The following is a 14,417-nucleotide window of genomic DNA, read 5'->3' as shown; positions in this document are numbered from 1 at the left end:
ACAGTGGCTTTAGCATCTTCTGTCCCTGCTTCCTTCAGCTGGGGGGTAATTGGAGAAAATAAGATGAGCAACTATTACGTCTTTTCCAGAGGAGCTTAAAATTCAGAATCTATGGACAACTTCTGTTTAATAGAAAAGAAAAGGTTTTCCAACTCAAATCGTTTCCTCTCCGAATCCCAGACTCAAGTTCCTCTGTTTCACATTTCAATTCTTCAAATAAAAAAAATACAGAAATTATGAAAAATAGTGGATGATACATTCACAGAAGTTAAGTAATGAATGGAAGAACAAAGAGATGCATGGGTGGATTTAGATAATAGGGCAAGAAAAAGGTCTGAAAGAAATCCTAATATTTTTCCAACACTTATCCTGATCTGGAAAATCATGTCTGACACTTTCACAGAATGCATTAGAAAAATATTTTTAGGCAATGATTTTAGATTTATGCATTAAACATAATTTGAGCAAGAATTGTAACTTTGTTTAAATTTTTTTTTTTTCAAGAGATGTATTTTTGAACATGCATGAGTTTCGGCAGGTTGACTGGATGGTTGAGTGCTTTATACAATAAATATGAAATAAATACATTTCCAGACTTTTTCAAAATACAAATAAATCTTCTAAGTTTATTTTCAAAACACAACACACAAATAAAACTCAAACTGGGTCACAGTACTCTAAGCCTACCCTCTGGCATTTTGCTTTGCAAAAAGCAAAAAACCTGGAAAGAAATTACTTAATTAGAAGCAAATAGGATGTGAACAAAAGATAAAAATACTCTTTAAACCGACAAAACTGGATGCTCACTTCAGAAATTTTAGTCTCAGTCTCTCAGCCAGTGGCAGGGGACTGTCACTACAAATCACCAAATCCTCACCATCTAACACAATGACGGGAGAATCAGGAGTCTGGAGAATCTCATCATCATTGACTTCAGTTGTTTGAACAGCCTGACGACTGTTTTTCGTCGATGCAGGTGTTTCATTTTCAACTTTTTCCCCATGGCTCTGCGATTTTGGTCCAGTTAATTGAAGCGTTTGAGAAGTCTTTGGATTAGCAGCTTTAAACTGATCACAGGCTGGTTTTAGAGGGAAGTCTGATATTAGGCTACGTATACTTTTGTCTGCCGGTTTCAGTTTTGTTCGACGTTGAGGTCCAGATTGCCGGTTTTCAACATCACTATCCTCGCTGGATGAGCACACGCTCATGCAGACGGTCTTCTTGCTGCTGTCCTTTTTGTCTCTTTGTCCTGGGTCAGAGTGGCATCTCTGTGGCGGAGCAGAGGACAATGACAAAGCAGCTCTGACAAATGTATATTTTGGAGGAGGCTTTTCACGTCCGTTAGATTCCTCCTTTGTCTTACTTTGAGCATCACATGGCAAAGTTTTTTGCTTTTTTGATCTTTCAAGACTTTCTTTTAACATACATTGGATTTTGTTTGTTAGTGGTTCCTTTTCATTGCCAGTCAACATGATGCCCTCACTGCTACTTCCACTGGAAATTTCCCCAGTTTGCTTTCCATGTGAAATGACCAACTCACAGTTCAGATGTTTTGAAACCTCAGCTGCAAGCTCAGGACATGTAGCTTTCAGAGATTTATCTGCGTTCCTCATGAGGACTCTGTCTCTCAGAGGACACTCAGTGTAACAGAGCTCTGGCTGTTTGGTTGCACCTTGCGTTTCATCAGTTTGCCCAGGCTCTGCACCCTGGACCGCCGGTGAGGAAGGAGAGGAAGTGAAAGACAACGCATCCAAGTCAATATCGCTGAGATGTAGAGCGTCAATAACGGCAGAGATAGAAGGTGAAGCGCTTTCTGGTTCGACTTCAGGCAGAGTTTCGAGGACTTGACCGTCTTCTTTTTCTTTCCTGTGTTGCTTACGATTCACTGGAGTGTCTAAAATGATCAATTCTGTTTTTTCTGAGCTTGAGCTGGAAGGGAGATGAGTTAGTGGCTGAGTGGACCTGTTCTCTAAGGACGACTGAAGCGTCATCTGAGCCAAGAGATCTGCGACACCAGCAGAACTATCAGATGGTTTCTCCTTTTTACGTCTCGCTTTCTTCTCTGTAAGAAAAGAAAATAGAGGCAGAGAGAAAGAAATGTCAGAGGACTTTCCTGTAGTTTCTGTTTTACCGGCCGTAATTGGATATTTCTGACACTGTCAATAAACATTTCTCAATTACTGAATTTTAAGAACGGACTGCTGAGTGTCAGATATGAACAAACAGTCTATTTATTGTGACTGCCACCTGTTTCCTGTAAAAGAATAGTTTATACATTTGCTCATATCTGTTATGTATTTGTCTCATTTTGTCTCTAAAATAAAAGGTTGACCAGGAATTGTAACAGCCATTATGTAGACATGTCAAATTTCTTTTAAAATTGGGTTGAAAGCAAATAAACACATGATTACTGTGGTGGCAAAAAAAAAAGTAAGCAAATCCTGTGAGGCAGACACTTCTTGGCTGCATTAAAGGTTCTGGTGTGAAGTGATTGAGCTTCTAACTCTACGTTTTCAGGTGTTAGAGCTGCTGTAAGCGAGAGCCTTAAAAACACATGTAAAACTTTCAAATAGCTTTGATCTGCGCCGCCCTGGCAGCGCAGACTGGGAAGTCTGGGAAGTTTGTCAAATCAGCAGGAGAGCTTTTTATGGAAAAATGCAGAATGTGATCATGCAAGCACCTTATTAAATAACTATTGCACTGAAAACAACATGTAGTAGGATATATTTAGGGTGAAAATAGGTGTCTTACGTTTAGTTTTGTTCTCTTTAAGCAGAGCTTTGCTTCTTAGGTAGCTTTCAACGATCTTCGGGAAAGCCACACGGAAAAGTGACTCTTCCTCCACTGTCCTCACTTCATGTTGATCCTCTGTGGGTCGTTCCTCTGGAAACACAAAATGTTCTGCAGAAAACAGGAACAAATTTAGGTTAGGACATGCTAACCTTATGTCTTTCTAACTAAACTAAGAGCTATGGTCCTTTCCTGTGTCTTTAGTTTTTTTTTATGAATCTCAATTATTTTCATCCATCACCACAGATTACAACTATTCATGTATTTTCTAATATCTTTCCTCAATAAATGTCAGTTTTAATGATGTAAGTCTTTTTTAAGAAAAAAAACCACCTTTCTATGTATGCAAAGTGATAGCTTTTCAGTGCAAGGAAACATCTTCACCAGGAAAAAAGCATGAAATTTTGAAGAGGTACAATGCCAAGAAATGAAATCTTAAATTGAAAACAGAAATCAAATTGCTGCAATAATGGCTAAAAATATATTTTAAAATGTTAGTGAATAACATATGAAAGACCTAAAGCAGAAAACACAATAAAATTCACCTCAAAACATATATTTTATTATTTTTGCATCACTTCAACCAAACCCCCAGATTACCGAGGAACAAGAAAGTGAAATCAGCAAATATGGTCTCAATTTCCTTGTAATGTGAACAAATAATCAGAACACTGCAAAAGAAAAAAATATTTCAAACCTGCCATACATATAAATTATCATGTCTCTTTGCATATCTGAAGATTTGTCAGAAATATATTTAAGAAGTTCTGTTTAAAAAATAACCTAAAATATCAGATTTAAAATTGCCCTTTATTCATTTGCATTTCTTTTATAAACTAAATGGAATCTAACACTGGGGCCACTTTCCTGATTTGGTCATAGACTTACATAATTAGTCTGTGTAATTCAGACATAGTTACCGCATTTTGACCATAATTCAAATAATACAACTTATATTTGTATTTAAAGTATTTCTTCTGTTGCACACGATAAAAGTCTGCAACGTGAGTTAGTTCATTGAGACTTTCTCAGGTCAGTGATGTCAAACAGGCTTGTTAGTGATGTCCGCTTTGATTTGACAGACTTCCCAGCTAAGAGAGGAAGCTGGTTTAGCACCTAGAAGCTGTTGTGACTGATCTGTCACCTCTGAACCCCACCTCACAGCCAGTCACTAACAGACAACCCGGTGACGAACACCCTGCACCCCAACTTAGCGCTGCAGTCGTGTCACCAGCTCACAAATCCAGCGTTTTTTCACTCCCGAAGCATATAATGAGCCACTAAGAGGACAAATTAAACACAAAGGGTAATTTATTCAGGAAAGAACTGAAGATTTGAACTGACCTGGAGTGTTCCAGATGACTTCAAAGCAAGCAACAGCGTTCCTCACCCTTGGTTTCAGAATTCTTTTACAGAAAAATAAGTTATTTTAAAGAAAAGCTTCTGGACACACATAAACAGCAATATTATCACAATAATGCAGCTTTTCAGCTTTAAAAACATCATAAGACTACCGGATAGGCATGATTTGAGAGGGCACGTCTCTTCCATATTTTCTGTTCATCAGCTCAGTGTAGGTCATCAGGACCAAAACCTTTTCACTTGTGTAGTGTTTTGGCCACCCCATCTTCTCATAAGTGAATTTCTATGGAAAACAAGACACAAGCTTTCTAATTCATGTCCACAAAAGGCAGCAAGAGGTGCTTTAATTAATGAAAAATGTAAAAACGCATTACCTGCATCAGCAGAATATTTGGCTGTCTCCTCTTAAAATGTGCCACAGGTTTATCCTTGGAAACCAGAAACTCGTTTATAATCTAGAATAAAATGTTCAAGTATTATTTCAGGTGTTACTGAAAGCAGAAGAAAACCTGAAAAAACAAATATATATACCTCTGTAAATGGGAACTGCTGACTTGCCAGAGTTTTTCTAAAATAAAAAAAAAAGATCATAAACATTTTAAACCTTCATTTGCCCCCAAAGTCAAACTTCCCAGATTTATATTTGTAAACATTCATGTGGGTCTAGCACATAAAATCTTGTTTTAAATCTATTAGAGTTTGTGAATCTAGATGCACAAGAACCAATACGTTTATCATCAACCAACTTTGGTGTTTGTGAGCCAAATTCAGTTGACTGAATAAAACTGGGTTTTATTTAGGGGTATCCGCTTAAAGGAGGCTAATTGTAACATTTCATATTTGAATAAAAATAAAGACATATCATGTATTATTTTTTGTTTTTATAACAATTATATACTGCTTTACTTTGACCTAAAGTACACCACTAAATTATGTCACTATATTTAAAAAAAAAAACACAAAAACTAAAAACAGTTGCAAACATTTAAATTCACATGAGCAAAAGTACTTTTCAGTTTATGAATGTTAAAATATTGTTGTCATAATAATTGATGTTAGTAATCCTGCTTCCCCCCAAAGATCTCTTACTGTTTGTGTGTAAAATTTGTCTTTGTTGGATGAAGTGCTCAATTTAAATATTTTAAGTCTGAAATTTTCATAAATTTGCTTTTGCTTTGGGAAAATGTTTGACTGAATTAAGGCAGTTGGCTTATATGGTAAAGATCAAGCCCATTTCAATTCTTCATGCACCTTTTATGACAGAGTGTTGTATGTAAATATTCATTTATTCCTTTCAACATGTTCACTTCATGATTTCTCTTCTCCTATTTGCATTTTTCCAGTCCTGTTAATTTTTTTATCAACATTTAGATTTTCATGGCTTCGACCAGCTTTTTAAAACGACACATACTTCCTGACGTTTGCCTCCAGAGACGATGCCTGGCGGCTCTGTTCGTAGCAGTGCCAGTCACATGGACACTGATAATCAAAGTCCTGAGGCTGGCAGAATCGGTGACTGCCGCAGAGCACACAGCCGCCACGCTCGTGTGCCTTAGCTGAGCCTGAGAGCCAAAGAGAAACCAGTGTTGATTCCTGAAATTTCTCACATATGTGTATATTTCAACAATGGCAGATTAAATAGCTTTAATTTAGAAATGTGTGAGACAAGTCACTGCCGCTTTGGTTTGCTCACCAGGATGTCGACATAAGTTGCAGTGAGGAACTTTCTTTGCAACTCCGACAGGCACGTCAGGACTCTCCTGCTTCCACTGGTTGAACCTTTAGTGACAAGAATAAGATTTCCTGAGGATCTACAACCCTTAATGCAAAGTACATATCTGCCAGGCAACCATATGAGTAGAACCTCTGTAGAAGTGACTGTCCTCTCAGGGTCTGTATAAGCCTCAAGGCCTGCTCTCTGCCAACACTAGGTATACCCTGAGGGAGCCATTAAAATGTACATTACGAAATAGAAATGTAATTAGAAATATTATTCTGAAGTAACTTCTTTAAGCTGTGTCTTATCTACCTTAGGAATATAATCACAACCAAGGAGAATGGCCAAGCCAACAAGATTCTCTCTTGACAGGTGTAGCTCGGTTTTAACTCGAGATGTCTGGTAGCAATCGACCTGAGGGTCCTGGGAAAAAAAAAAGTCAAAAATTGACACATCAGTTCCATCTGGATTAAGAGTGTAAATGATAACTTCAGGATTAGGGTCTTTTCTACAATGAGGAATCTCTTACAGTCTCCAAAATGAAGCGGCAAATGAGAATTTTGTAACCACAAGAATGACACAATATCATGTATATGGTAATGTTGATTAATCAAATCACTGATCTTTTTGTTAACCCTTTCATGCATAGTGGTCACTACAGTGGACAGCTATCTAAAAGCCATTTTCTTGTGCTTCCTGTGGATTTTTATGTTATAAATGCACACAGACCACTGAAGTGGACACTAATGCATCATAAAATATACTGGCCATCAGCTGCAAATGCAAGAAATTATTTTTTGTTAAATACAATATGGTCGACAGACAAAAAAGCATGAGAACCGACCCGGTCCCTCCTTCTACTGTAGACGACTCTTGCAAGTAAAAAAAATATTGTGACATCAGATAACCCCTAAGGAACAATACTACTGATGTATTTTTCAAATAACAACTTTGTATTTGGACAAATTTACAATTGATCACATAAAAATAAAAAAAAAATAAAAAAATTATTTTTACAAAAAAAAATTTCCTACCTTTTTTTATGCCTTAAGAAAAAAAATTTTAAAAATGGAAAAAAATTTCTGACACAAAGGATCATAATTCATGCATGAAAGGGTTAATACTCCATACTAACTGCAAATAAATAAAATATAATTTATCTATTAGCTGATTTATTATTTGTATTTGTCAAACTGACATGTATTGATTTTGTCAAAAGCAGAACATTATTAGTATTCAACATAGTCTTATCTTAGCCCCAACGTGTTCCAGGGTTTCTCTTAACTTCCAGAAACATACTTTACTGTTCATATTGAAGTTCCTGTAGACCGTCCGAGCCCCATACAAGAATGCATCTCCATCGTTGGTGATGCAGCCATCAACCAGCCCTGCTGAGTCCAGGTAAGCACACATGGCCTCTGCTTCCCCAGCTGCTGTCACCCAGGGCACACCCAGGTAGTCCAACATCTCTGCACACTGTAGAAAACACAGAGGTCGACAAAGAGCTGGGAGAAGTATTTACAGTCGGTTACCAGAAAGACATACCTCTCGTAGTACAGCATTAAAGCGCCCTCTGCTGGTAGTTGTGGATGACTTTGAGGAATGGGCTTTCAAGGATCCTCCAAATCTCATTTCTGTCCTTTTGCTCATCGTTTCTGATTTAAGTTTGGGAGCTTCTCCCTCCATGATAAAAACGAGCTTCACCCCCATCAGAGTGAGCGAGGACACTCGGAAAAATAAATTCCTGCACATTAAACAGCATTGTGTTGGTTTTTACTTATAACAGAGACTTTTCTGCTAAATTATAAAACTCACATTTTGTACAGTTTGATAGCTATAGGTCAAGTTATAATATGTTTTTATTTGCCATTTTGTTGTACATCACTATGCAATCAGGATAAAATCTACCTTTCTAAAAACAAACTTCAATGCACCCATTACTGGTGACATCACATAAGGCAACTGACAGAGAATAGCCATTTGTAATTTTCTTGTTTTTCCACATAATTGGCACATAGTTAATCAAAATTCCTTATTAAAATGTGTTTCTTTTAGTTATATATTTCTGCAGCAAAATGTTAAAACCAAATATGGGATAACTGCATAGATCTCAAGAAAATGTGTACATGAAGCTATAGAAAAATTAGGAAAACGTTGCTACACTTCTCCCTCACAACAAAAGTCTATCTACTTGGAAAGGTTTCTGGTACAAAAAAACCCCAGCAATAAATTAATAAATAATATTGTAGCTTTTCTGTTTAAATTAAAAGCAACTAGATCATTTTTATACATTTACAGTTTAAATTTGTGTACATACAGTAGTACTGTGGTGTTTTTACTCAAACCTATTATACCATGAGAATGTCATAGTGACCACCACTATAATGCAGTATCACCGTAGTGTCAAATTACATTACCGTGCCATATCATGTTTATCTATACAGCCTGTTAAAAACAATGCAAAGTTGACCAAGGTGCTGCACATCTAGTAAAAACAGGCTGATATAAAAATTTAAAACAAAATCTTAAATCATAAATACACAAATATAAGATAGAAAATAGATATAGAATGTCAATATATATTACTATTTAAGTATATAAGTATATGGAACCAACCATCCTTCAATTCACTTCTTTCGATGTGGCTGTACTTTCATTTTTGTCCTCAAACTCAGTGATGCCCGTGAGGAATCACAGTGGCTAAAATAAGCTGCTATGGACTGTCAAACAAAATATTCTAATGAGGTTTTTTTAAAAAAATTAAGAACAATATAAGGACACTTACCTCAGATGGGGCTTAGTAACTCTGCCCATCATGGCCTGGACGCGCTGAGCCTCACAGACCCATAAGCTCAGGTCTACCGCCAGAGTCTTTCCGCTCAAACTGTACAACGGCACTGACTCTCGGACTGGCTCAACGATGGACCACAAGTCGTGAACACCCATGATTAATACTAGTAAAATGGAATCAAGTTCAGAAAATGAACAAAATTAGTTAAAAAAAAAAAAAAAATCCGCAGAAAAGGAACACGGAACAGCTTGGCGAGTCGAAGTTTTCAAACACTGGCGCCGCCTCCGTTAGGCTGCGTCCCAATTTGTTTTCTTACGCTTCCTTTCTGTAGTGAGGACTGTCTTTACATCTTACATAAATTATATGTAATACATCAATTTAATAAAAATAATTAAATACAAATTCCTCTTCGGTATGTTGTTGTTATTAAAGCTTTCAAATGAACCTTGTAGGAGAGTAGGAAAGATAGCCAAAAAGTAGATCGAACCCTGACTTTCAAACAACGAGACGTCATTTTCATGCGCCTTCACAGATTGTTGCTATGGATACTCAGTTTGTTTATGCGCTGGGGAGTTTATCAATGGCCTCACAAACGCAAATAGAAGTCGTTGGCATAATTAAAGACCCAAATTTCCATGCTGCCAGAAGTATAGCCGAGGTAAAATAACACATGTATTATGTTCCTCCTGTTGATTAAATAATTCATTTAAAGTTCCACCTCTGTCATTGTAGGTACTCAAACAACGGTTTCCTAATGATTTTTTGGATCCAGAAATTGTGCCACTTCTTGAATTTGACTGGCACGAATACCTATGGAAGAAGAAACGGGTAGGTTATTTCATTCAGCAAATTATTCAGAAAGAACACAAACTAAAGTAAAACTGTCAACCGAAAAGAAAACGATAAATAAATCTTCAAAATTAAAAAAAAAAAAAAAAAATCTCATGTGAAAAGTATGGCATGCAATCTTTCAATCCCCTTAATATCCTTAATCCAGTGCAACCAATTACCCTTAGAAATTACCTGTAAGTAAAACTCTGTGATTCTGTGTAGGCCTCAGGTATTTGTTAGAGGACATTGGTGAACAAACAGCATCAAGGAGACCAAGAAACACACCAGAAAGGTCAGGTCTAACACTGTACGGAGCAGGATTAGATTATAAAGCAGTGAACTCATTGTGGAACATGGTGATGGCAGCATCATGTCTTGGGTATGGTTCTCTTCAGGAGCCAAAGGGAAGCTGGTCAGAATTGAAAATGGATGGGGCTAAATACAAGTCAAATCTGAAAGACAATGTGTTAGAGACTTCCAGTAGGAAACTGGCTCTACAGATATAGGCAGAGCTACAATGTAGTAGTTTAAATTGAAGCATATTCATGTGTTTATTATGACTCAGTTAACTCCTACCCTTAAACCTATTAAATATTCACAGCATAAGTGGAAAATTGGTGTTCATAGATACTCTTCATTTAGTCGGACTGAGCTTGAGCTATTTTAGTAAGAAGAATGAATAAAAGTTTCAGTCTCCCTGTGCAAAGCTGGAAGAAACATACTGTAAAAAAATGTATGGGCATTGAGAAATGCAATAGTGAACATTTTAAAGGGATATGAATACTTTTACAAGGAGCTGTGTACTAATCATTGCAAAAATATCTCATATTAAGCTCTATTTCAGTACTTGAAATACAGAAATACTTCATTTAAATTAGATAAGAAATTTTATTTTATCATATAAATAATCATATACAATAAATATGAACTTGAACAGATCAGCATAAATTAAAATGAACCAATTAAACAACACAAATAAATAAAAATATAAAATATGTGCAATAATATAAAATAGTGTTTTGAAAGAAGTTCACAAAGTTCTTAGAGAGGGTGTGGGGAGTTTCTGAGGATCTCAAGTGCAATATTACTGCACTCGAGTAATATGTAAGGAATGTAAGGATCTGTGACAGATCTGACACAGATCCTTACAACTTCAAGGATCTGTGTCAGATCCTTACAAAGGGATATGAATACTTTTACAAGGATCTGTGTCAGATCCTTACAACTGCAAGGATCTGTGTCAGATCCTTACAACTGCAAGGATCTGTGTCAGATCCTTACAAAGGGATATGAATACTTTTACAAGGATCTGTGCCAGATCCTTACAACTGCAAGGATCTGAAAAAGATCCCTGGGAGAAAGTAGGTCAGCTCTAATGGTCCTTTCAACTCCCCTCAATATCCTCTTGCTGGTCAATTACCAGCAACAGATTTTCTATGAAAAATATGGATGAAATATGACACAATAAGCAACTCATCAGACATTAAAGACCAAACAAAGACTGATAAAACAAGATACGCATTTCAAACACTGTGACTAATAAAAGAAAAACACTATTTGTCAAATATAGTATGATTAAAAAGTGTTATCCCTTCTTAGAAATAAAACTATTTATTGTCTACATGTGTAATGCCAGTATATGTGATGAAAAATATAGTTATAAATAATATAACTGAACGTGGACAAAGCTTGCGGCTGTGATCCTGCACCCCTACACAGATATGATCTCGCTGCAGTTTGACGCCATTGTTATTCTAAAAAGCTGATTCACAACACGGCTATTGTTGTGAACTTGTGATTTCAGGAGCTGCGTGGTGATGTGTGGGAGTATCCCAGCAATGTGATATGCTTCCTTAATGGCGTTCTCCTCGGTAATGAAAAGCAACTCGCCAGCTGGGCAGAAAATCAGTGGAATTTCACCCTCACTCATCCAGAGGATTTCTATACGGCTATCACTGAGGAGTGCTACGCCGAACACCTTCAGAAAACTGGAGTAGGCTGACACCACAGTTGCAAGAATACATAAACAAAGTAGAATGGTTGAAATTGGCATCTAAAAACATGCATACTATTTATTTATGCTATTTTGTAGGCAAGAAATATCCTGTGTGCAGCAAGTGACTCCTGTGTCTAATCCTATTTATTGTCACTTCTAAAATTTGTCTCAGAGTAGAACATTAAAATAAATAAGCCACTGAACAAACCATAACAAGGAGAAGACTCACAGCAGAGAAACATGAAGCTATAAAGTGTACTGAGACAGTTTCACTTTTCAGTAATACTTGGCTACAGGAAGTCTGCTTCTAGAGAATTGTTGTTAGCATTTGCTGGTAGATTTAGACATAGTATTTAATGCATTGAGCTGAAGTTCATGTTTCCAGGAACTGTTTAGCAATCAAAGTTCAGAAATGTCTTTGGCCTTCAGATGGAATCATTAAAAATCCTTTTTATTTATGTGTGGCTTGAGTGTTTTTAAGATACTTCTGTAAGTTCGTGACTATCTCTTGAAGAACTTCTCAATCTCTTGAAAAGGAGATTTTCAATCTAAATTATATATTTTCCTGTTAAATAAAAGCTCGAGAAAAAATACAGTTTTTGGAATGATGAGCAGTATTCCAACCCATTATTCCATTCTTCATTCTCTCCACAATACTACTGAAATAATAGGTTATAAATATGAGTTCCTTCAGTGTTTTGTAACTTATTTGGAAAAAACAGACACTACTATTATTTATTATTATTATGTGTAACCCTGCTTGGCTTTATATGATGTTGGTGGTGGAGCATAAACCCACCATTCCAGGTTGCTACAGGTCACTTTGTTAATTTTTTCACCTCTTTTATGATCCTTTCAGAATCTGTTGAAATTTTTCATTATTTCTCATGCTGAGTTTATTTTTAGTGCTGAAGAGGACTTAATGGTATTATGGTTGCAAAACCAACTGATAAGATAAGAAGTTCTGAAGCCCTGATTGAAAGTTATTTAGTGAATGCCTTATCGCCTTTAGACATGTCTGATGGTTTGTTTTTTTTAAAAGGGATTGCTGATAGCTTAGGACTCTTATTTTTTCATCAGTGAATGTTGAAAAGTGAAAACAAAATTGGAACCAAGTCAGTTCCTTTTTATGCAGTAAAGTCAGTACATGACAGATTACGTATCAATGGATGGTTGGTTGGTTTTGCATTTCTAAAATAATACAAGTAATCAGTGTTCAAAGTGAGCATCATGTCTTTATCTATTGTTCTTCATTGCTACTAGCACTTGTTCTAGTATATCATCCTTACACAGAATTTTTGCACTTAGTATTGAGTTCAGACAATGTGTGAATTACTGCCATACCTAAGATTTCAAGTTGGCAAATTCCCCTAACATAAATCTGAAGCGTTTGTTTAGAAGTTAAAACTGTGGTTGCTATTGTTTTTGTTAATCAAACTTCCATTCTTTTCTTTTTAGCATAAGTTTGTCTTCATGGATATTGTTGTAGCAGGAGAGGATCCTCGGAGGATAAGTTTTGAGGTAAAAACTTTTCGATCAAATTTTACTTTTAAAGACGAACCTTATAATTTGACATTAGTGAACAATTTAGAATGTAAATATAAGAAAACGAATGATTAATACAGAACAGCGTTTCGCGTCGTCTCTCCTCAGCTGTTCTCCGATCTGTGTCCAAAGACATCAGAGAACTTTGAGGCTCTGTGCACAGGAGAACGAGGAAAGTCACAGAGCGGTCTCCCACTCCATTACAAGGGCTCTCTGTTTCATCGCATTGTGCCCAATGGCTGGGTGCAAGGTGGAGGTGCTCTAAAAGCCGACTCTGTCACCTCTTAATTTTCAAGTGCCTCATTAATATTCAGGACATGTATAACAGGATTATATAATTCAGGAACCCATTTAGATGCAGGAAGTTAAATGATGTAGATATATTTATGCAATGATTTGAAGTTGACCATATGGTGTCTGATTTTAGGATTTGTGGCACAAAGGAAAAAATTTATAACATTTTCAAATTAAAATATATTTGACATAAGTGTGTTCAATGTCACTGGCTTTGTCTAACTTTCCATTTTACTCTCTGCAGATATTTCTCCTCATAGTAGAGGTAATGGGGGCGAGTCAATCTATGGACCAACTTTTGAAGGTACCAACAATTCCTGAAGATGGAATTAGTGAGTTTATATAGTTTGTACCACCTCAACATGTGACCATCTCACCTGTCAGATGAAAGTTTTGCTATTTCCCACTCAAAACGGGGCACTCTGGGAATGGCCAACAAGGGTCCCCACACCAATGGATCCCAGTTCTACATCACCTTGCAGCCGACGCCCTGGATGGACAAAAACTATGTTGCCTTTGGGTTTGTGTCACAAATTTGTTTCAGTAGTCATCAAGTGAATTACTAAGTGACAATATATATTATCTCTGATTGCATTCCTTTTTTCTATTTTTAGACAAGTGATTGAAGGTGTAGAAGTCCTGAAGAAATTAGAAGAGAGTAAGACTTTCAATGAAAGACCCAAATATGAATGTAGAGTGTCAGCTTGTGGAGTGTTACCAATGTAACTTTACTTTTTGATGCAGTAAATTCAAAGACAAACTCACTTCTGTGTTTATCCGTACTTTCCTGCTCAGAAAAAAAACCCCTTAAATGTAATTCTATTGTTTTACTTTATTTGACTTGTGAGAATCAGAGTCCTGTAGAAAACGTCTAGTCTGTATGTAAGAATAGGACACAGCTTGAGTAACAAAATTGGGTGTATTGGTGAGACTTTTTGTTGTTGGATTGTATTGTTGTTATCACACCTTTTAACATGTAGAAGACAAATTGTTCTCCGGACATTTATCTTAGCATTTTGGAATATTTGTGCTGTTCTCCTTGATAAAAAAAAAAAAAAAAAGAAAAAAAAAATTGTCAGCACATTTTCCAA

General features: G+C 36.4%; 2 protein-coding genes across 3 annotated transcripts; one reads left to right on the top strand and one right to left on the bottom strand.

Moving 5' to 3' along the window:
- Positions 1 to 110: 110 nt before the first annotated feature.
- On the bottom strand, positions 111 to 13,789 carry gen1 (GEN1 Holliday junction 5' flap endonuclease). 2 transcript variants are annotated; one of them, XM_028039836.1, is made up of 14 exons: positions 13,704 to 13,789; positions 8,655 to 8,823; positions 7,415 to 7,613; positions 7,169 to 7,345; positions 6,182 to 6,292; positions 6,017 to 6,090; positions 5,846 to 5,931; positions 5,564 to 5,714; positions 4,684 to 4,720; positions 4,527 to 4,607; positions 4,305 to 4,435; positions 4,135 to 4,196; positions 2,752 to 2,901; positions 111 to 2,062 (listed from the first exon to the last, which is right to left on the bottom strand). In XM_028039836.1, exons 2-14 carry the CDS (start codon positions 8,813 to 8,815, stop codon positions 804 to 806), a joined length of 2,679 nt encoding a protein of 892 aa, XP_027895637.1. In that variant the 5' UTR covers positions 8,816 to 8,823; positions 13,704 to 13,789; the 3' UTR covers positions 111 to 803. The 2 variants fall into 2 exon arrangements, with proteins under 2 accessions (XP_027895637.1, XP_027895638.1); XM_028039837.1 differs by lacking the exon at positions 13,704 to 13,789 and adding an exon at positions 9,379 to 9,465.
- ppil6 (peptidylprolyl isomerase (cyclophilin)-like 6) lies at positions 8,844 to 14,090 on the top strand. The gene is made up of 8 exons (XM_028039838.1): positions 8,844 to 9,318; positions 9,393 to 9,488; positions 11,296 to 11,484; positions 12,946 to 13,008; positions 13,141 to 13,288; positions 13,571 to 13,630; positions 13,711 to 13,846; positions 13,941 to 14,090. The coding sequence occupies exons 1-8, from the start codon at positions 9,202 to 9,204 to the stop codon at positions 14,050 to 14,052; spliced, it is 921 nt and encodes a 306-aa protein (XP_027895639.1). The 5' UTR covers positions 8,844 to 9,201; the 3' UTR covers positions 14,053 to 14,090.
- The last annotated feature ends 327 nt before the right edge of the window (positions 14,091 to 14,417 follow it).

This window comes from Xiphophorus couchianus, chromosome 15 (genome assembly GCF_001444195.1).
Source record: "Xiphophorus couchianus chromosome 15, X_couchianus-1.0, whole genome shotgun sequence".
Lineage (NCBI taxonomy): Eukaryota > Metazoa > Chordata > Actinopteri > Cyprinodontiformes > Poeciliidae > Xiphophorus > Xiphophorus couchianus.
Note: the sequence above shows the minus strand (reverse complement) of the source record. Positions and strands in the feature narration are given on the sequence as shown.

What these genes read in the sequence shown, in the direction of transcription:
- gen1 (XM_028039836.1), bottom strand. Translation starts at nt 8,815, where the DNA reads ATGGGTGTTCACGACTTGTGGTCCATCGTTGAGCCAGTCCGAGAGTCA. An exon ending in TTAATGCTGTACTACGAGAG is followed by an intron (nt 7,346 to 7,414) that starts GTATGTCTTTCT and finishes TGTTTTCTACAG; the next exon opens with TGTGCAGAGATGTTGGACTA. An exon ending in AGTCATCTGGAACACTCCAG is followed by an intron (nt 2,902 to 4,134) that starts GTCAGTTCAAAT and finishes TGTTTTCTGCAG; the next exon opens with AACATTTTGTGTTTCCAGAG.
- ppil6 (XM_028039838.1), top strand. Translation starts at nt 9,202, where the DNA reads ATGGATACTCAGTTTGTTTATGCGCTGGGGAGTTTATCAATGGCCTCA. An exon ending in CTGCCAGAAGTATAGCCGAG is followed by an intron (nt 9,319 to 9,392) that starts GTAAAATAACAC and finishes CTGTCATTGTAG; the next exon opens with GTACTCAAACAACGGTTTCC. An exon ending in AACACCTTCAGAAAACTGGA is followed by an intron (nt 11,485 to 12,945) that starts GTAGGCTGACAC and finishes TTTTCTTTTTAG; the next exon opens with CATAAGTTTGTCTTCATGGA.